The sequence below is a fragment of the Lissotriton helveticus genome, chromosome 1_1 (assembly GCF_964261635.1).
Source record: "Lissotriton helveticus chromosome 1_1, aLisHel1.1, whole genome shotgun sequence".
NCBI lineage: Eukaryota > Metazoa > Chordata > Amphibia > Caudata > Salamandridae > Lissotriton > Lissotriton helveticus.
The window spans coordinates 1811648604-1811672423 of record NC_136057.1 but is presented as its reverse complement, the minus strand read 5'-3'; the positions used below and the strand labels follow the sequence as shown (position 1 = coordinate 1811672423).

General features: G+C 41.3%; 1 protein-coding gene across 1 annotated transcript in view; it reads left to right on the top strand.

Moving 5' to 3' along the window:
• The window catches only part of ABCA4 (ATP binding cassette subfamily A member 4), a 1114059-nt gene that overhangs the window by 552248 nt on the left and 537991 nt on the right, over window positions 1-23820 (top strand). The window contains exon 21 of the mRNA XM_078650330.1: window positions 2996-3127. Within this exon, the coding sequence (XP_078506456.1) occupies window positions 2996-3127 (132 nt within the window). The remainder of the gene's footprint in view (window positions 1-2995; window positions 3128-23820) is intronic.

Below are 23820 nucleotides of genomic sequence, written 5' to 3'. Positions count from 1 at the left end.
ATCCTGGCCATTTAAATCCCGATTCAACCCGCAGAAAGAGCTGATTCCGACCTGTGATTATATAGAAAGTATTCACTTGTGTCCAGAACACTCAAGAGGCTGTCAGCTGTACATTGCAGAACAACAGAAATCTATTTTCATATTCGAAACACAATTAATGAAAATATGCAGATAGTGTGCCTCTTGTGGAAAGAGAGAGGTGTTCTTGCGCACTGGTTTGAGTGGTCCGTATAGTGCTTGGCTGACGCTGGAGAACGGTTTTTTTCTCAAGTGATATTATGTTGTGATGTGCCAACAGAGTTCCAGCACCAGAATATCTTTATGTAGCAGGCCTGAAGCCATTCAGGACGAAAAAAACACGTCTGGCTATTTTGTTTGTTTATAAAGCGCACGCTCCGTCTAACTTGGTTTCAGGGCGCTGTGCAAAAAATATAAGAAAACGCAAAGCAGGAAGACAACCATGCATTCAGTGGTAGCACAATATAGCGCATTTTTTGCAGAACAGCATTGTTCGTGAATGACCGAGGCGGAGAGGATTGCAATACAAAGACAGGAAGGAGAGTACCAAGACACACAAGGTTACACGGACTTGCTTTTGCCAGTATCATATCGTTTCAATGGGTCTTTTCCCTTCGGCTCCAGTGCTTCTCGGCATTTCCAAGATTAAAGGGGAGTGAATTGAAAACACGTAGAATCTGCACCGGATCACACAGTGCATCAAGTTGTAGAACCCAGCCTGGTTGGGATGTGCGTGCCTCAATCAGCGAGAGGTCTGTATGTCCGAAGAAGGACCAAAGGGCTTTCCGGGTTAATTCAGCTTTTCTTTTGAATGCATGATGGCATTTCAAAATTGTGTACAGTGGAAATACAAATACAAACAAGTCAGGTCCCAGGCCGGCCAGCCAATCACAGCGCGGCCCGGGGAATGACGTCACGGGGGTGTCCCGCCCGGCAGCCAATCACAGCGCGGCCCAGGACAAAGGGGTGGGACTTAAAAAAAGAGCGAGAAACGCCCCCGAATCGCGTTTTCAGGGGAAAGCGTGATTGACAGCCTCTGTCTCCCAATGGCTAGCCTCCATTTATGGAGCTAGCCAATGGGAGACAGAGGCGTGACCAAAGCCCATATGTAGGATCATGAGATTTCGCCCTGGGCGGAGCAACTGCTACGCAGTTGCAACGCCAGGGCGAAACCTAAAAAGAATACCACATGAAACTAAAATGCAGCATTAGACACCAGTAACCAGTTCCAAGTAAGCCACTGGAATGGTATCCCTAACAGCAGAATATATCCAAAAAATTAAAGTGCCAGCAACTATCATCATTAGTACATGGCCAACAGATTTTTTGGCAGTGGTTCAGTGCAGAAATGAGAGAGTCTCAAAACCTAAGAGTATTTTGGGTACGGTGCTCACCCATAGTCCCGATGTTCTCTGGAGACAACCTGGCAATGACCATCAGTGGCCCGTGCAGGAGAGATCGGTGGGGCCGGGTGGGAGGGGATTTCGACAGACTACGTCATTTTACTATGTCATTTTCTCTCTGTATGCTGCTGCTGCAGCATACAGAGAGAACAGGGAGAGTGAGTGGGTGGTGTTACTCAAGGGCAGGGGGGAGTGGCTTGGGAGAGTGGCTTTCCCACTGTTGTTAATACTGTCTGTTTGGGCGGCCTCAGGCTGCCCAAACCGTTAGTATTACCAACAGTGGGCAAGCCACTCCCCGCCGTGCGAGAAGGCAGAAACAAATGGTAGTTATATTATTACGGCAATAATTAACTACCATTTGTTTCTGGCTTCTCGCATGGCGAGAAAGCAGGGGGGGCGGCGCCCAAACGCCCCCATGGAGGAACCGCCACTGCCAGTACTTTGTGTCCGATTTGCTCCTTGCAAAAGGGAGGACTGCCGTCCTTTACATTGAAGTTATCCAATGGCTTTAGTTTCCACCCGTTTTACAATATAATTCCAACTTCATTACCCTATGTTAACAGTATATTAATATATTTATAATAGCAACTACACCACTAAAATAATTAATATGCCGAGACCAATTGGCAGTGCCAATGCTTGTTTGTAATTCTGATGTGTGATTGAAACAAAGAATTTACTAGGTTCACAACAAATCAAGACACTTTACATGGTGATGCACAAATGATAAATATTCACAGAAACCTGATTTCCACACGTTATCATTTGTGTGCAATATAGTTTTATCAGTAAAAAAATGTCTTCGCAAATTGTGTGCCTATTTCAATGGAAAATGAGCTGTTTGTAAATCACAGTGTGTTGTAATGTTGCACTTTTCATAAGGGGACAATACACCTCAGGAAAAGTATGCTATACATTAATACAAGGGAAGACACGGCTGTTTTTTTTAGTTACATGTTTTTATTCTTACCAGTGAATGTTATGTTTTATATTTGTCAAGGGTATACTGTATTGCAATTTTATGGCTGTTCTGAACTATGCCGAGTAACGTTTTTGAATCAAATCAAATCGATTTGTTGCACACGACTTGATAGAAATCTGCTCCTGGTCATCTTTTGTGGTCTTGTTGCACCCATGTGCGTTTGGCATGGCACCCTCATGTCCATGAAAGCTAGGTATGTCTCGAACTATTATCATTCTAAAATGTGGGTCGTGGCTCTAGCAAGTTTGGGAAGCACTGCTTCAGAGGTCCCAGCATTTCGTCTTGTGCATCCACCTACAGCAGTTAAATTCGAAAAGATGGTCTGCTTTGCTTACATGTGTGATAAGTAGAATTTCTGACCGCCACAAGGTCCAATGACGAGTAATAGGGACGAGACCGGGATCACCTTTGCTTTGTTGAAACACAACCAGAACAAATTTAAATTACACAACGTGGAAATACAAGCACACTATTTCATATATACAATGGAGGCGCACTTTTGCCATCTAGTGGCTTAGTGAAAGAATGCTTGTTTTTGTAAATTGTCAAATGACTAATTGCATATTTCTTACATTGTATTTTGCTTGTCTAGGTCGATCATAACGGGCCTGTATCCGCCCACATCTGGCACAGTATTTGTCCGCGGCAGAGATATCCAAACCCACATGGACACCATCCGGCAGAGCCTGGGAATGTGTCCGCAACACAATGTACTCTTCCACCAGTAAGTGCTCTCCCAATCCGTGTTCTGGACCAGTTTTTAAAATATTTTTTTCGCCTTAACTTTCCCAAAATGTTTGTTCCTCCTGCTAGTAGAATGCCAAGTTTTCATGAATTGTAAAAGAAAACATACAATCTCAACAATTAAGCAAGAGATTTCCTGGCTGCTTTAAGCCTGCATTGCACCAGTAACTGAGCAATTTTGTACAGGTAGAAAGGGGTGGGAGCACACTGCTTCACCTCCCAGCACAGTTCGCCCCTTAGCATTATGGTAAATGCAGTTCATGGTACATGCTTACTTAAATATTTACTGGAGTATTCCCCCAAAGCTGGCGCAGGTTAGTGCTGTACATCTCTAGACACGTGTTTCTGGATATCATCCGTCATCAGTAGAGGTAAAAACACATTTAATCTGGGGTTGCTAAGCAGGCTGCCACAATCCTTTCAGGTCTCAGTACCTCTTACAGGCGCACAGGTGCATCTCCACAAGCTTGTCAGCTCAATGGCTCAAGGGAGCCTTTTCAAACAGAAATTGAGTTAGGCTGAAGGGCTACGAGAGAAGCTCTTGAAGTACTGCACCAAAAAATTGAAAAATACAGGGGCATATTTACAAGCCCCTTTTGCCATCACAACGTCACATTTCAGTGATGTTGTGATGGCGATAGGGGCCTCACCTTATTTATAAGGCAGTGATAAGCCACTTAACCTGGCTTAACGCTGCCTTGTAAATAAGGCCCCATTTCATGGTATGCATAACGTGAAATGGGAGGGCAATGAGTGTTGCTGTGTGCATTTCGCCGCAACAACCATTGATTCTGATGCTACCTCGTATTTACAAGGGAGGCGTAAATAGGAGGCAGCAGCAGAATTAAGACCAGGGAAAAGCTGGTCTTACCCTACTGCAAAGAGGAGAAATGTTTCATATCTCCTTTTTTTTGCTGTTTTCATGTGTTGTGCAGCACACATGAAAACAGCTAAAGGCCAATGATCGTTTATGTACAGGCCGGCGTGTCCTCCATGCCGGCCGGCGGCAGGAGACTAAGTTGCTGCCGCCCCCTTTGTGGCTCTTCGTTAAAATATAACAAGTGGACGTAGGGGAGAATTTTTAGAATTTCTGGCAAATATCTCTTTAGAAATCAAAGCCTGATTGCTATTTGCACTACTGATTGGTGTGGTCCTGAGGAGAATCCCTTAAGTGGTGGGATTCGGAACGCGTAGACCATCGGTTCTGCCAAAATTGTCTTTCCACGAATGAGGTGTGACTGTGTCGCATTAAATTCTAATGTTGTACTGGTATTTAAGTAAATTAAGTTGAATTGATTAAAACTAGTTATAGATAAAAGAAAAAAACAGTTAAAACAACTGGTTGGTTTGGCAGACCAGGTGCCCCACATTGGGTTTACTGATTTCCCCTTGGTGTGCGTGTACTGCTTGGATTGTATGAATGAGGTATGTTGAGCAAAAGCATATATGTGATTGAGTGAATTAAGGTATGAGTGAATTGTTTTCCAGCCCCCTTACCGATAATTTATTTATAACTTTCTTCGATTGTTGACTATGTCTTAAATTGTTATGTGATACAAGTAGCGTATTTTTTAAATAAACAAGCTACTAATGAGCTTGCAAATGTGTATGGTTTATGCATTTAGGTCAAATATTTCTGAATGATAATCAGTACTGGCATTCCCCTTGTTTTCTAGTATATTGGGCTCAGCCTTACTGATTAGAGCCATACCCGTTTTTGGTCTTAGTCACCCCAAAACATGGCAGACAGTCTGCCTTCTGCCTGAAAGAAATGTAAATGAGGCCTACTAGTTAATCTGCAAATGTAAAGGGAAATATCTGCAAATGTAAAGGATGCCTGGGAGTTAGTACATATACTGGCTTTAATTGATCAAAGGTTTGGGATGGCAAAGACATTCTTTTTGAGTGTTAGTGGAAAGAGTTAACAAGTTAGTTGTGTAGTGAGTGTTTTTAATTGGCATGGTGTTGAACGGATAGTAATGTGATTTTTTTTTTACGTACAGTCTCTGTATTATTAAAATATATATTTTGGAAACATCATTTTATCTTAACCTTTTAAGCATTTTGTAGCAGTATATCTTCTACTGTGTGTACTGCAAGTTTAAAAAAGTGAATGACATAATCTCAGTGCTTTCTGTCACAGACTGACCTCGTGGCACTAGAAGTACACAACTATTCTCCAATGCACTAAGATGTAATTTTGTGGCTCTCTGGTTACACACAGACCTCTGCAGTGTATTAACTAATAGACTTTCATAATGTACTACAGTGCATCTGCCACTATCATTTAAAAACAAATTACTTTACAAGTTAGTTTATGTGTAGTTACCTGATGGTAATGCTTTCATAATATTTTGGCTTATTTAGCCTCACCTTTTGTATAGCTGAAATTCGGAACTCACATAGTTAAAAGTGCATGCATACGTGATAATGAAGAATATTGAGTTTTGGTAAAATAAAATATTTGCCTAAGATCACACAGACGTCCGTGGCAGGAGAACCTTACCCGCTGGGCCAGTTGTCAGATCCTGGGCTCCTTACGCTGTAGTCGCGCCGCAGCAGCATCGCCATTCCACGGCTGGAGACTACAGCTCCCAGAGAGCCTTGCGGTTACTTCCTGGTTCCTGCCTGAGCGCGCCCGGAGGCGCTACTTAACTGAGACGCTCCCTCCGCGTCGTGGGACGTGCGCGGGCGACAGCCGGGCTGAGCCCGGGCAAAGGGCGGGCCCTCTTAGGCCCTCAGAGGCCAGAGGAGGCTGGGCTGGGGCACGGATCTTGGCGCCCACTTCACGGAGAAATGTTTTACGTGAGTCCCATTTACAGAAAATTTAGTAAAGTGCCTGTGAATATTGTTTGGTATCTTGATTGGCTGTGTGGAAACTATGTCTACGATGAAGTCAAATAAACCTGCACCTGCTCTTGGGACAATGGATAATTACCTGGTGAAAAAGGTGACCCAAATTAATTCCGAGCGAAGGGCTTCATTGGGTCGAGGGAACCATTGTGATGTTTGTGAAGAGTCCTCCCCCCTAATGGAAAACTTGGTAATAATTGAGAATCTGAATCAAGGCAATGGGGGTACCACAATTATATCGGTCGATGCACAGGTTCACGCTGAACCTAACGATGACCGACCTGATATAACTAATGATACTGTAGAAGAGTCACTGCCTTCCCCTAGGCCAGTTAGATCATGCAGAAGGCCCCAAACCAAACGGGGGGGGGGAAGAACAATAAAAGAAGAGCTGTGAAAGATCACACAGTTGCAAATACCACTGCAGATATAACTGATCAGCAGGATCAGCAGGAAGGGATAACTGCGGATGGCACAAATATAATCTTGGAGCAACTTGCTTTACTAATACATAGGATGGAAGTCAAGTTAGAAGAAAAAATGGCTGAGCTGATGAAACCCTTGATCTCCAAATTAGACACCATGGCTTCAGAAGTGGTGAGATTAGGTGGCATGTTGGCTACGCACCTGGCCTCTACCGCTGCTGGAAGAGCAATAGCGGTTGATAAGACACCAGTCGTTGAGGGCCAAGGAGCTGGCAGAATAACCCTACAGCAACCCAGCCAGCTATTTTCTGTTCAACATTGTAACACATAATAGATATGATACACTCTCAGGTTTAGAGGCCTGTGATTGACTTGAGGAGTCAGTGGGTGAGGGAATTGATAGTCTGCAGAAGGAAGTGGGATGCACAGAGATATCCTGTGCAAAAGTGAGGGAGAACAATGTAATTTCATGGAATATTGCGGGCCTGGGCTCCAAGATGGGGGATTGTAACTGGATCAAGTATATAAAGCAGTATCAAATTATATGTCTGCAGGAGACCTGGTCTATTGAATGCAATCACTTTCTTGAAGGGTACAAGGCTTTTTACATCCCTGCAAAGGCAGTTACTAGAGGTAGACCAATGGGGCGAATGGTCACGTTTATCTCCGTTGCACTATCTAGCAAAGTTCACAGAGTTCCAACTTGTAATACTGGTATCATTGGTCTAGTCCTAATGGGGGATAATTGTACGGCCGGTGTGGTACATTTTTATAATGCTATTAATCATAGCTCTGCTCCTAGTCAGGTAGTTGCATTGAATGTTTTTATTAGCAACTCTATGAAGAATTGCATGCACAATCTATTAATTATGGGGGACTTTAATGTTCACCCTTGCGGTGACCCCTCTCTAAATGCATCAGGGACCTTCACTGTGTACAGTTTGAGGGTTTTCACCTTGAACACACTACCCAGGGGGAACACTTAAATGATATGCTCAATGATCTGGACTTAACAGCGACAATGGCCCTGGTGAACCCCACTATGTTATTTGAGATCCCGACCTTTAAGGGTCATGGGAGGGGTACCTTCATCAACTATGTTTTCTTAACACCACCAATGCAGTCCTTTGTGGACTCTTTCAACATTAATGACAGCGAGTTTAGTGACCACAACCCATTGTCTGTGCATATGAGGGGCCCACTGATAGCTAAAGAAGGGCAGAATCATACTTCAGGTAGGGTGATCACGACAGATGGGAGAAGGTGATTGAGATGGTCTATGATCACCCCAGATCTGCTGTACAAAGAGATTAAAGTTGAATGTGCAGACGAGATTATGATCTGCATGCAAGAAGGCGCACAGTCAAACAATATTCTCAGCGCTTTCCAAAACCTAACGGTCAAGGTCTCAAAACTGCTATCAGCTCCTGCTAAAAAGATGATGACCGAGGGACCCAAATGGTTTAACCAGGAATGTTCAAAAGCAGCCAGAAATCTAAAATCAGCACTGGCTGCTAAACCAAGAATAAAAGCGAATGTACAGCTATGCCGGAAGAATTATAAAACTATTACCGCCAGGCATAAGGAATCACGTAGGAAAGAGGCCTGGAGTGAGATTCTTGACCCCTCAACCCTATATTGTAGTACTAAATTTTGGGCGCTGATGAGGAAACCTTTCCTGTCTCAGGTACAAGGTCATGGGCTAGAAAGTTACATATCTAAAGATGACTGGGAAGAACATTTTAAGAAATTGTATTGTTACTCGTTAGATGGGTCTGATAATACACCTCCCCTAGTCAGTGGTGGTGAAATGACTAGTTTTAATAGAGGAGAGGTTATCAAGGGTATTGTTGGATTAACAGCCGGGAAAGCCCCTGGACATGATGGGATCCCACCGGACCTATTCAAGTCCGACCCAAACTTCTGGGCACCTATATTAGAGTCTGTTTTTAATGCTGCTGTGAAAGATGGCTGCCCACAATCATGGGGCGTCTCTACAATCGTCCCGGTTTTCAAGAAGGGGGACAAGGGAAGCCCACATTGTTACAGACCCATCTCATTAATAGACTGTATGGTAAAAATCGTGGGGAGAATGGTACTGCAGAGACTATCCGATTGGGCAGAGGAACAAAACATTATGTCCATTGCTCAGTACGGATTTTGTAAAGGCCGTTCTACAATAACCCAGTGCCTGAACCTTTTTCTAATACTCAATAAGTATACTGTAGTGAAAAGGGGCACCATCCATCTCGCCTTCATGGACTTGTCCTCAGCCTTCGACTGTGTTAACAGGGGAAGGCTGTGGCAGTCCATGAGGGAGAAGGGGGTGGATGATGGTCTGGTAGGTTTTTTGGCTGATTTGCACAACAATACCAGAGCTAATGTGAGATATTCTCAAGACCTGTGGGTAACGAATAATTTTAACATTGGAAAGGGTGTTCGCCAAGGATGCATCTTGGTGCCCTTCCTTTTTAACTTCTACATTAATGAACTAGATAACGTGCTTCAGAGAGTTCAGGCAGATTGCCCTAGAGTTGGAAGACGAGGAATTCCGATCCTTCTGTATGCAGATGATGCAGTTTTAATCTCGCGAACTGAAAAAGGGCTTCAATCCTTGTTAAATGCTTTTAACCTGTTTATGACAGACAGAGATCTCTTAGTGAACAACTCAAAATCATTTGTTATGCAAGTAGGCCAGCCACTAAAAAAAACTTTTATTTTTAGAATTGGTGAAGCTGTAATCCCTTCTACAAAGACGTTTTCTTATCTTGGGGTTCTTTTTGACGCTAAACTCAATTGGACCCCTTATCTTGCAAAAAAAAGGGGAGACCTTGTGCGAGTTAATGCCTCCATTTTTAACTTCGCAACAAAATTGGGGCAAAAACCTATTTGTGCCATGCTGAAATTGTACAATGCTAAGTCAGTGGCAACTGTTATGTATGGGAGTGAAATCTGGGGGTATCTTGGTGGTGAGCAGTTGCAGATTGCTGAAAACTGTTTCCTGAAGCTTCTTTTGTGTGTCCCGGTAGTCACTGCCAATTTCACTGTACATGAAGAGCTAGGGATTCAATATTTAAATGACTTCTTTTCCCTACGGCCTTTGATCTGCTGGCTAAGAATGTGGCTGAATGAGGATATTCCACTAACGCATCTGATTGCGAAGGACTTTGTCTGTCAAGATAATGTAATGTGTACCCCCTGGTTGAAATATTTGAAGTCTAATTTTGCCAGGCTGGGTCACTTGGACCTGTTCGAACATCCAAATAAAATCACAACAGGGGATTTGGAGCTCATTAAACAGGCCTTCCTCCTGGACAGGAGGATGCAGAGAGAGGAAGTGGAGCTCCAAAAACAAAGTGTGAGGAAATGTGCCATGCTAAAAAATTTCAAAACTATAGAACCATATCTGGCTGGCGCTTTGACCTCCCATGAAAAATATCTTTTAACAAGGTTTAGACTAAATATTTTTCATCATCTGCTGATCAGACCAAAATCAGATATTTTTAACAAATTGGAAGCTCCCTGTGGCTGCGACGGAAAGTCTCCACAGGACATGCTGCATTTTATATTTTTATGCAAGTTTTATGAATTCCCACGCAAGCGTTATCTAGTATCACTTTTTAAAAAATTGAATTTTTTACAAATCAGACCAGCGTTAATGTACTTACAACTCTTGTATAGTGATTGTATCCTCCAAATTAAGGAATTTTTTAAATTGACTGTTAAAATAAGAAATTGCTTGGACCAGTAATGACCCATTGTGAACTCTGTACTTTTTATAACACCATTTTTGTCTTGATTGTACTCTATGGACTTTATTCCACTAATGGCACTTTATATGACATGTACTTTTATTGTTGATATGATTTTATTCTGTATGTGTACTTTTTATGGTTTGCAATATAACCGAAATAAAGTTTTATTGACTTGACTTGACTTGGCCTAAGATCACACCATTTAAGTGGGGTAGCTGTGATTTATCAATATTTTCTGGTTTTGCTTTGTACAAATCGGGCACTAAATGAGTATCTATTTGTCATTCATTATGTTAAGGCTTTGTTTTCAATCTCTTTTTGCAGTTTTTATATACCGCAAACTCGACCCAAAGTAATAGAGTGCTTTATAAGCACCAGATACATTACACAAGGTCACATTTATTTTTTATAGACACGTGAAATTAACTGATATGCCCAGAAATGCAGACTATTCAAGTAAGAATTACACCTGGTTCCCCAGTTCCTAAATTGGCAGCTTTGGCCGTAACATCACATCCTGGGTGCAGAAAGGGTGGCAGGCTGAAGCCAGTATTAGAACTCTGGGCCTGATTCAGAAAGGGCATCAGCACTGTATGGGGCTTTGGAGCTCGAATATGGAACTGTAAGGCACATCGAAGAATCACAATTTAAAGTCTCATAGTTTTGTGGAGATTGTGAATTAAAATTTAAAGTCTCTTATTTTTTTGTGGAGATTGTGAATTATAAAAAATCTGTGCAGGCCCAGAGTTTTTTAAATACATGTTGCTGCTTCACTCGGGCCTTTCCTAAACTCTCACCCAGGCACATATGCTCAGTGTGCACACCTGTGCATTTCAGAAAGAAGTTGGCTTGACTTTCAACATGAAAATTCAGGAGTCACATCCTCACAGGTATCCCTCCTGTCCCCTTATCCATTGCCTTTCACCCTCCATCTCTGCTATGGCAAACCTCCTCCTCCCATCTCCCAAACCACTTGCTGTGTTAAAAATCGCTCCTGGACTGAAATGATTTGGGAGGCAGTGCTCCGTAAAACATTTCACACTAAAGCTGAAAATCAATGCAATGGCACCTTTTTTCTAGTTCTGATACTTGTGCTTGTGTTTTAGATGGTGTCATGTAACACTTAATGATTTCCTTCCAGGGGCATGCTTTGATAATGCTACAGACACATTGGCTCCATTTTGAATTAGGTGTCACCAGAACTCCAGGTGTCCCTTGCTTTTCTTGTAGGGTAACTTAGTGGGTTAAAGTATCAGTAGAACACTGCATTAAACCTATAGGCTATGGTCTGAAAACCTCCAGGACAGACTTAGACCTTCATCCTCCCAAGAGTGATAAAATTAGTGTACTGTGTGTGCAAAGGTAACAAATGTTGCAGTCCAATAGCATTTGGCATAAAGAGCTACATTTCACACAATGGTCAATGAGAGTGGACTCCTCCTCCATGGAGCTCCATGTGCAGCAAATGAGAGGTTTGCATCCAAAGCTTCATGCTGTCTGCCTTCTTTACAGCTATGAAACCAACCACTACATGTGGCAAAGCCAGGACCAGGACACTAGACAAGACCTGTGTGCATGGCAGGCAACAGCACTACACTGTTTCAAATAGCTTAGTTAAATAAATGAATGAGTTGAAGCTGGCTCAACCTCTACTGTGCAGTCTCATCCAAACATGACCAAAACTGAAAACGCACATTTTAAAGGCAAGGCACATTGTGGGCATTTTTATTATGCTCCCTTTGTTAAGAATACATTAACAACCATGTCAGTTCTTGACCATTGTTCATGCTTCTCCACGCCAACCACCCTACACGCTTTCATCTTTGAATTCTATCTACTTTCTTCTCCAGCCACCCTCAACTTTTGACTACATGCATGCCTTTTGTTTAATCTAAAAAACAGTCTTCCTTGAATATTCTCAAAATGTTTTGTCTTTGATCCTGCATCCACACATCTGTTTTTTGCCCACTCTAAATCCCAGTCCTCCTTCCCATCCAGCATCCAATTTATTTGTTAAATCTCCCCTCCATTCTCTTTTCAACTATTTTCCTTCCATGTTTTTGTCTTCATATCTCTCATGGCCTCCTCGTCTCGCCACCAGCACCCTTGAACTGTCAACCCTCTTTGCTTTTTGTCCTCCACCTTTTTTAAACTCCATTTTTATCATTTGTTTCATATTTTCATTTATATGGAAATACAGTACTTGTTGATTGGATTTACCAATAATGAAATTATTCAGGTAATACCAGTGCACATACGTGAATTTGTGTAACTTCTGTTGCTCTCAACATTGTTTTTTCACTAAGTATATTAACACAAAGAAGGCTCTTACGCTGCAGTCGCAGGTATGATTATGATTATCTCTCCCAACCAAGCCTATCATCTATAAGTCTACCATTAACATCTAACACATGGTTAACTATTCTTGCAGTCACAGTGACGTATGGCCTTTAACACTGGCTGCTTTACACTAACTGGTTGTTTATGAGTAAACTATTTGACTTAGTCACAACCTTACATGCACCCATCATGCGCCATGCCAAAACAGATAGGTAAAAGACATTGTAATTTACAACGCCAATAGCTCTCTTGCAAATGCGAGACCTATTGTATTGCAAATGCTTGTTGATTTTAACAGCTGCTTCCACAAATCCACATGTGAAGCAAGCTAAGTGGAAGTTATGGAATCCAATTGTAACATTAGGTCAATGGAAATTGTTAGATGCCAATTTTTCTACCTGTAATGTTACTGTACAATTTCAAGCCAGCTTGGTTCTTTATGAAGGGATTTTAGATGTTTCTGGTATGAATCAACTGGGCATTGGGCACGAGTGATGACACTAGATCTGAGACAGTGCCTTCTTTAGCACTGATGGTGCCTGGGGCAAAATTGTTTGTTGGCACAAAAAACGTTCTCCACAGATTCCCCCCCACTACCACACTGACACTCCAACATTGCCCCTTATCTCTCCATAGACCTTCTCTCCTGCAATTCTGTTGTATACTGCTGTGTGTAGTGTGTACACTGTAGTTGTAGTGTAGGCTAAGGCGACTGCTAAGGCGTTATATATTTCAAAGTGAAGTAAAGGTGAAGACCGATGGTACGTTAACCTATGTATATTCTGCTGTCACAATCATTATAATACCCAGGCTTTAAAAGCCCACAAGAATGGTTTTAATGCTTAGATGTTCAAGTCGTTGCATCAGTTTTGTACACTTTTATATTTCTTGTCTGGATGTGTGACTCCTGCTGTGGTCTTTTGAATGGTGAACTAAATGAGTCCACAATATGCATATCATATCTTATTCTACCCCCCCACCCCCCATGGCATGGGATTTGCCAGGTAGAATATCATATCACCATCATCACCAGGCAGGCAATATGTTAATCCTAAAATTTCTTCTTGAATCCTCCTAGTTTGGGACCTGTTTAGTTAGTTTGTTAAATAAAAAATCTGTGAGGTGCTCAGCATTGTATCTCCAAGTCTGTTATGAAGCACTTTGGTTATACTGAATAAGCAGCTACCTATGTTATTATATGAGATCTCTTTATTAATCTAATAACTGCACTTTCACAATTGCTTTATTAACCTTCTTGCTTTCTCAAATTTGTTGCACCATTTACCCACTGTTTTTTCAAAATATTCTCGGGGTAGAACCCCCCGGATCCCCCTTAGGTTGTTTGGACACACTCGCCGCAGTGCATTGCAAAAAGAATTTTACGGACACCACTTTCAGATGTCACCAGCCACCACTACAGGAGGGGGCCCCTCCACATACCTTGCAGGGGGGCCCCCTCAAGTTTCGTTACGCCAATGGACAAGAGGGCCTTGAAAATCTCACTGGCGGAGCCTATTCCTGATTCGTCGCTGAGATTGTGCACCTTCCGCCAACCCGATTTAGAGTGGGCAGTCAAACAGCCGGCTTTCACTGTCCTTCACCACTGGGTAAATCCTGGTGGTAAGGGGCAACACAAACATTGAAATGACTCCCACACCCTTGGCGCAAACTTCCATGGTTTGGGGGTCAGTTATGTTTGATTTTTCAAAACTACACTACAGCTTTGGGAGTTTAGTTTGATGAACGTTTGTCAATTTGACAGTACTATCTGTCAATCTTTTAACACTTTTACGGAAACCACCATGACAGTGGTTCCTGCCAATGATTAGAGATGTCTGCAGGGCCGACATACATCTCTAAATGCAGAGGACAGTTACTCCATCAGGGCTACCGAGTATTGTACTCTGTCACCCTGATGTAGTATAAACTGTGCTCCACACTCTAGATTAGGTTTTAAATCTCTTTGACTCAATGATTTGATTAATAGAAAAGCGATTTGACATTCCTAATCCTATTTTCAAAAAAATATCTCTAAATTCCCAATGTGGGTGAACAAGCAGCTTTTCATATCTTTCCTTCTGTTTTCCAATTACCTCCACTTGAAATGTTTTAAAAATTAGTCCAGCTCAAATTGAGCGTAAAATGTAAGCACTACCTTTTATACAAGGAGCACATTCGATTTTAAAAGGGCAGTTGTTTTGGAGTATCTATCACATGTATTTTATTTATCGTTTATTTAAATGTTTTGTAACACTCAACATCACTCCTTGACTGTCGTGTGATTGCAAGGAGGCGCTACATTAATTCACAGTACAGAGCTTCCGTGTGTCCAAGGCTTGTTGGCACTGGTATCCTATGCACATGGTAATCAAACATTCCTGTAGATTAAATTAAGTTACCAGAGGGTACTGCAGGGGTATATCATTATGATTATCATGATTATGATTATTATAATTATTTTTATTCACATCAATAATAATAATACTCCAAATCATAATAATAGTAGTAGTAATACTGATGATAAAAAGGCATTTGTAAGTAATGATATTAGTATCAATAGTAAACAGTTATGTATCCCACCCCACAAAGGAATGGTTTCTCGCTGCTTAAGTGCTGGATTTTACAATTATCCCAAAATGGGACGTGTTTTATCTGTCTAGGAAGCCTGAAAGGCTCAGTCGGCCTTGCCATAATTCATACCTGTGTCTTTCAGATTTCCAGGCTCCCTTCAGCCTGCCAAGCTACCATATTGACACCAGTATATACCATGTCTAAATTATGGGACTGAATTAGAGTTCGGCAGAAGGGTTACTCCGTCACAAATGTTACAGAAATCCCGTCCACAATATCAAAATTGTATTATATCCAATGGCTCTTGTAATACGGCAAACGGGATATCTGTCACCTTTGAGACAGAGTAAACGCTACACAAAATACTAAATGAGACCCTATATGCTTAAATATATCATCACTGGCCAGATTTAGAAATCCATTCATTTTAAGGAAGGGTAGTAAAAGTTGCTTCCTTATTTTAATCTAGTTGTTGAATTAGAGTTTTCAAATGACTTCAGCTATCAGAAACAATTGCATTAATCCCTCATCCGAGGGATGGAAGAGGCTTGTCTGACAGCTCCTTTATTTCTTGATGAAAGTAATTGAGGTTTGTTTGTGTAGTACACATTTGACTACTATAGGCTCCTGTAAATTAGCCACTCCTACAGGTTCCTGCACCTCGCGCATCAGACTAAGAGTCTCATACGAGTTCCCTCCTAATTCCCTTAGGGCATGAGAAATGGGGTTTACCAGCCCTACAGAAATTAGGAGTCCCACAGCAGCACCATGAGTAGTGCTTGAATTGTAAATGACGAAGTGACGGCCTCTAGGTTTTGCTCAGAATTCCGCGGGCTGTGTTATCATATGAGTCCACCCTCATATCTTTTTAATCCACAACCAGACACTCCCCGACCTTTTATCTCACTCTTGCGGGAAACATCATTTACCACGCGGATTTTACTCCGCGTGGCCTTTACAACGCGTCCCTTACAACGCAAGTCGTTACCACGACTTGCGCTGGAGGGCGCTAAAGGATTAAAAATAGTAAATTTACTATCCCAACACCTTCCCTAGTGTCCACGGGGACTGGTGTTAGAATAGTAAATTATACTATTCGAAATCCGCGCCCCCAACGCAAGTCATGGTAACGACTTGCGTTGTAAGGGACGTGGTGTAAAGGGATGCGTTGTGACGGTACGCGTCGTACTGTCATACATCCCACTCTTGCGGGTTCTTTTTCATCCCACCTTTTTTAAGTTGTCACGTTTTTTCTGCTTTCTCTTCCTCCTTCTTTACCTCTTTTGAGTTTTTCTTTCTCTGGGTCAAACTCTGTCGCGGAAAAATAAGTCTCCCAAACATGAGTGCCCAAAGAGTGAATTCTGCGGGAAGTTGGGGGTGGGGGGCAAGAGGGCCCACCTCCAACCACTGGCTCAAATTAAGCACTTACCAAGGATCTTTTGTGTTTTACTTGAGAGCAAATTGAGTCTTCTGATGAAATATCTGAGGAACTAAAGGTACATCCAGGAGAATCTGGCCTGGTGTTCTTCATATCTCTGGACCATCAGGGTCTTGTAATCGGATGGTTATACCACCACAGTTACTGGTACCCCAGTACCGGTAACTCTAGAGGGAGACGGGATCGCACTCAGAACTAGGCCATTAATGTATTAAAAGCATGTAGAAATGCATATCTCAACAAACAGTACTGGATTAAAATGTCCATTGAGGACAAGCATGTAAGACGAGTGGGTGTAAGCCGACATGTAAGTGCACTTCAAAGAACTTGAATAAGCAAAACACTTCTGCACCAGAAGTTGTTTCAACTAGCCGATAACTGTGCTGACACTTGTAGTAATGGCAATATGAATATTTCCATTAGTGCCAGGTTTTGTCATATTTATAATTTTTTCTTTCAACTATGGCATTAATTTGGCTACAAGTGCTTGTTTTGTGCCGGTTGTTGCAGATAGTGTACAGCATCACTCATTTTTGTGGACCAGGACTTATTTTTCATGGTGGAAGAAAGAGGCATGAGGTGGAACCAAGACTACACAGCCCTGAAATTCTTTGCTTCACCCTGGCATTCAGCATAGTCGGTGGCAGGTTTCTAAGGAAATCCGAGCCTCTGAACTTACTGTTTTTGGTACAAATTAAGAATTGTTTCCTTTCTGCAGTTGAATTTTATAATATTCACAATATCAGTTCCATCTACAATGCAAAAGTGCTGTCTCAGAGCATGGTAACTCTGTTGCAGTGATTGCTCATGCCTCTGCCATGTCACATGATCTGGGATTCTCTCCCTCACATTACCTTCCACCGACTTACAGGGCACAGCTAGCCTGAGATGCTAAACATGCTCTAGTAACATCCCTTATGCCAACCCACTTGGCAAGGTAGTTCATCAGTATCTGTATGTGCCACATTATTGTATACATTATGGAACTGTCGGATGTTGTATCTTTTTCTTCTTCTTCCTCATTTCCTCTGCACTGCTTTTCATTATAAAACCCAATAAAATGTATTGAAAAAAAAGAAATACATTCACAAGTTTAATTGAAACACGTTTTGCTATTTAAAGAAGAATCTCAAAGACACATGGCAGTACACACGTAGGCACATTCTGACCTCCCACAACCGAATAGGCTAGCTCAAAAAGCAAATGTCCTCTGCTGATTATTAAAGGGAATGGAAATGTCATGCTTCCTTGGACTATATACAAAGTAGAAACATCCCTGTTTTAGGGCAGAACTAAACTGGTAGAGAGCTGATAGTGATGTCTCTGCTGTGAATTGTCATACAGAGGATTAGGGGTATCTTGAAGTCTGGATATGTACACACGCACACACGCACACACACACACACGCACACACACACATCGTTGTCTGACCAAAATGGAGTGCATATTTACTCTTCCATCTCCATGTGCACCTCAATACTGGAGTAAGTTATAAAATGGACCAAAGTAAATCTAACTATGCTTTTAGTTTTTTGATACACTCACTTGAAACTACCTAAACACCACACAGCGACAGGTCCCCGTAGTGCAGTGGTCCTTACAGAGATGGTATTTCTCTAATTTATCAGGGCTCATGAACACTATGAGGAATGGTCTAGTCCCCACAGCAGTGGTTAAACTTATGAAGACATATACTTTCCCAAACATCACAGATCAAAACCCAGAGTTGTAAAATGCATGCTCACTGTCAAAATATGTTGCCAAGAACAAGAATAGAATTACACCCAAGAAAATATCTTTGAACATGATTTAACACATAGGCTGATTGATGACAGAACAATAGAAATGGAAAATACATGTATTTAACCTCCATTTTAATAATCAGAAACTATGCATTAATATGTTTAAGCACATAATGTTGTTTCATGTTTTAAAATGCTTTGTATTAGATTATTAATTATTACATTCAATACACAATGCATGAAAGATCTTGTCTCACTTTCACACTTATCCCAGCCACCTCACCCTTCAATGTGTCCAGAGCTGTGATAAGATTGGCAGGACAATATATGTCTGTTATTATACAGTGTCCCGTATCAAAGTTATACATCTCATTAATCTGTACTTTATCTGTGTTGATGGGATCTCTTTAGGACTGGTCCATGATGCATGAAGATTTCAAAATCTACATTAAACTACCGTATGAAATGCTAAACTAAGCTTTGATTAAATCCATATAATAAAGAGAAAGGTTTCAGCATAAAACTTCAGTAAAAGTTTCAGAATAAAGTATAGCATAGCATGAAGCCATACAACTGGAATGGAGAAAGAAATGTAAGTCATAGAGGTCTAAACCGCTCCTCTCCTAAGACGTCTCAGCGTAGTGTGTGCCATTTACAGTCACACGCACTGCTTAGTTATACTCTCGAAGATTCTACTAAATTATTGTCATGGACCAAATTAGAGACCACCTTGAAACAATACTTTCCTTCACATGACACAATCGAAATTCCTTCTTCTTAGATGTATGCTTTGAAAATATGTTGATAACTCTTTCTCGTTTTATCCACATATCTCTAGATGACCTTGAATTTCTGTTTCCCTTCCACACAGACAATAAGCCTCCCTTCTGATCGTATTTTCTTTCTCCCTTGACTCCCTTCTCTCTAACTTATCAGTTTCACACAAAGGAATTTTCTCTTCATCAATTAGGCCATTGTACCAGACATCTGGAAAAGTGAGAAAAACACTACATCCAAAAGAACATTCACATTGAAGGTCAAACGTTGCAAAACCCAAATGCTTAAGGCCTTTAGTCAAGTTAACTAATTAAACTCCCATACATGTTATACTGCATGCTAATACAAGAACAATTACTTTATGAGAGTACATACATTCCTCGTATATATGTTCCATTACATAGCAAAGCAAAACATCTTCTTATAAATGCACATAACAATAACTCATTATTATTAAATCAAAGCATTAGCAACACACATATGTATAAATGTCATGATTACAGAACACATGCACTTCATATGTGGCTTTAAGTGCACTTTTCTCTTGCAGGTTACATTAAATCTCATGAATACATAAGGCCATAATAAACATTTACGGCCTAATCAATAGAAATTAGGGTAAAGTAGATTTTATGCCACTCTAGGCCTTTCTTTGCATTACAGAACTGGTGGAACTAGTTTAGTGCTATGCAAAATAACAAATATACTCAACTAGAGGGAGCCAAAGTAGGATATACTGACAAAAGAGCAATGTAATATGGGAGAAAAACCAAAATTAAAATAATTCATGAGAAAGAAATAAAGGGACAGTTCTAATGTGTCTAGACCAGTGTTCTTCAAACCTTCTTAGTGCTTCCCCCCGAAGTAAAGTAATGTAATCACCCTCAAAACGGTAAACATATTAGTTCACAATTATTCTATAACATGTTAAATACTGCAACCATGCAACATAATTTTAGTGGGGTTGAAGGGCACACCCTGTAACAGATACAGATATAACTAATTTGGAGTAGTATTTTTCAGGATGTCACATTAAATATTTGCAATTCAAAATGGTGCAAGTCTGCTAAATGTTTCAAGCGAGATCATGGCATAGAGGGGGATATTAAAATAATGTTCCCAGTATTAACCCATAAGTTAAATTTACAATATTCTAAGCAAATGATCCACAAATTGGAAACTTAGTTTGAGGGTATCGAAAGAAACACTCACAAATGCTTATGTGTTTAAAAATCTACTGGTTGCTCTTCATCATTGATTGTGCCATTGATATCTATACTACTTTTGGTTTGATCTCCGATATGAATGTCAATAGTTATTCCTTTAGCAATCATAGAGCACTCTCCTTCCATTTAGCTCAAAAGGTATTAGGCTCTTGGAACCTCAAAGAAATGACAGTAAGTTTTGATTAATCAAATGGTAGAACTCATTGTAATACCAAGTTAACCGCTAAACTGAAAGAATCTTTGACTGCATTAATTGTGGAGTATGAAAGTTATATAATCTCCCTGGTGGCCAAACCAAAATTAAATAATGTTGTTTCTCCAACGATCCCACATTATAATTCTGTTGTTCTACTTAAATAGGGAGATAAATAGACTGGCAAGAAGCCACTTTTTTCCTCTCACTATGGAAAGAGGCAAATTAATTCATCTCCTGAAAAGAAGAAGGCAGAGATTAAAAACAATGTTCAAGAAGGAGGAGCATGCTTATAAATATTTGAGCTAAAAGAAGCTGCCTCCCAAAAGGACACAAAGAGATTTTGGAAGATGAATGGAGAAATTACATTGGGCATTCTAATGCACCCAATGATGGAGTGGAGTTGCCTATGGTTCCCCCGGCTCCCTCCCTTTCTTCACCATCAGTATTAGGCCCTCCATCCACGAAGGAGATCAAGCTAATTATTCAGAGAAAGAGAGACTCTGGGCTGATGGGGGCAGATGAGATTCCCATCTCCATAATTAAGAGCGGTCTCGGTATGGGCTATTTTTCTCACACCTGTTTTTGTACACTGCTACCACAATGGCGTAATTCACCCTTCCTGGTCTGGCAGTATTTAGGAAAGAGGTGTGGTGCAGCGGCCAGGGCGACTGACTCCGTAATACGAGGGCTCATGGTTCGATTGCCGGTGGCAGGTTAGCCCAGCACCTTGTGACTCTTGGCAATAGCTTGCTTAATCTTCCCGACGGCCCCAAACACCAGGACACCTCGCCTGAGGTAGCTGCACAAATGCTGGTATTATTATTATTTTTATTTTTCTAGTTCATTTATATAAAATGGGTTCCCGAAATCTCCCCTCTGATTACTGCCAAATTGTTCTATTTGATGTGGTAGGAAAAATAGTTGCCAAAAGTATACTTGATCACCTTTCAGTGTGGGTTGAGGAGGAAAATATTCTGCCTAAGAATAAGCAGGGTTTAGGAAGAATCTGAGCATGGAAGACAACATCTTTAAGCTTAAACTAATTGTGAAAAAGAGTTTGTCTATTCGTGGACTCCATGTATATGCTGCCATCATAAATTTTGCCACAGAATTTGATAGATTGGATCATCCAACGCATATGCTACCTTCATAGATTGTTCCACAACATTTGAAACAGCAGGTCATCCAACCTTGCTAGACATGCCTGAACTCCTTCTCACATTAGTCATTGCCCTCCATGCCTCCAATTGATGTGAAGTGTAATTGGGAAGAGATCAGGGCTTGTCTTCTATAATTCAAACTAAAAATGGTTTGAAACAAGGTTTCCTGTTGGCCCGTATTCTTTTCCCACTTTATGTTTCAGACCTCCCTGAAAGCTTATTCAATAGTAAAAGGTATTCTCTGTATATTGGTGGCCACTCTTTCCCATGTTTGATTTACAGAGATGACATTGAAAGCTTGAATTTGACACCCAAGGGTCCGACTAATCGTCTGGCCTCCCTATTGAAGGAAGTAAAGTTATGACGTTTCATAACTTCTGTTCGTCCCTGTGTTCAGAGAAGCTGGCGGTAGTAAAATCATATCCTTATCTAGAGAAAAGTATGTCTGACAATATGAATGAGAAAGACTAGATCAACCATTGCTCATCTAAGGCCTTGTGGTATGGTAATAGGTTAAAAGTATCTTATAATGCAGTGGGTTGTAGGAATTTCTTACATTTGTTATCAGCATATAAGTAAAAGTTATCCTGACTTTACTGTATACCATAGAATCAATCAGCATGTTAAAATGGGATTTCCTATAGACGATGGAAGGACAAATCTTGCGTAAGCTATGCAACTTTAATTTGTCTGTCTCTGTACCTGCTCTAAGATTAGAAGTTGGCTTATCAAGAACTCATGTGCAAGGCTTGGCTAGTGTGATCCAGTGGGGATACCAGCTTATGAAGGGTAAGGAGAATAAATTGAGAGGTTTTATGGACGTCAACATTTTTGAGTCAACAATATTAATTTTTTAGGGACTTTAATTACCATCTGAATCAATTTGATCTACAGCTGAAAGAGCTGGACTCTTTCTACTATATTCAACTTAAAAAGTTTTTTAAAGCATTCGTCCTCTCAATAAACAGTTAAATGTAAAATCGGCAAATTAAAGTGAAAACGTGCGTTGATAACCGTCTCCTACCAGGTACCGGAAGCATAGGGAGTACTTGTCTTGGGACGTAATGCCTGGAATCCAGCGTTTTTGGACATTATTTTTTTTGTAATTCTTTTTATTAAACAAGAAACACATGCTTCAGATAAACATCATACAAAACATATGTTTGGTGGACTGACATTTGTAACAAATACAGTATGTTTCACAGGATGTAGTCCCCAGCGACCCACTGCTGCGACCATTACGATCCAAGGAGCAACCAGCTGCATAGTCTCTTTGGGAGTCCTTGAGACGCTCCTCACGGCACTGTCCATTAACTTCTATATTTCGCCCATGCACCCCATATCTGTTCCCATTTCTGTGGGCAGCCCCTGCTCTGATATATCTATTATTCCGCCCGATGGCACCAGTCCAGGATTTCCAGTGATGGGGCCTCCCTTGCCCCCTATGCCTGAGCAATGTTTCTCTTGGCCACCCCCGCCAAGGCCAGCCAGGTCCTGGCCCACTGTGGCCAGACAGTCACTCCCGTTACTCCTCGGCTCTCTCAGGACCCGCGCCCCTACTACTGTTGTCATCACTCTGGCCAGTCCCTCTCAATAAATTTTAATTTTGGGGCAAGGCCATAATATGTGAAAGAACCATAATATGTGAAAGAATCACCCTTTCTTACCACAACCCCTTGCGCACTCCTCGGACATACAATTACCGATACAGATTTGCACCATTCGTGAAGCATAGTATCTATGCAGAATGCGGAGTTGAATAAGCCTGAAACGTGCCCTAATAGCTATTTCTCTTGGGCTCTGTAGGGCTTCAGCCCAGTCATCATTCTCGAGCAGACCCACATCCGACTCCCAGCCTCCCTCAGGGGTCTCATGCTGTCCGGGAAGTTATTCACAAGCTTTCTATATGTGAGGGATATGGCTTTGTCAATCATGGGGTCAAGGATGAGTCTATCCTCGAGTGGTGCATATTCTGGTATCAGAACCCCCTTCCTTCAAATGGCAATGATGCACATGTGTTAAATGCCGATATCTAAGATACTCTCCCGCCCCAATTTATAAATCGACCCATAAGGTATCGAATTGAATCATCTTCCCTCCCTTCCATACGTCTCCCAGCAGGTCAATACCTATAAGGCTCCATTTCCCGAAGCCCTCAAGTCGCTTCACTTCATCCAAATTCTCTCCCCC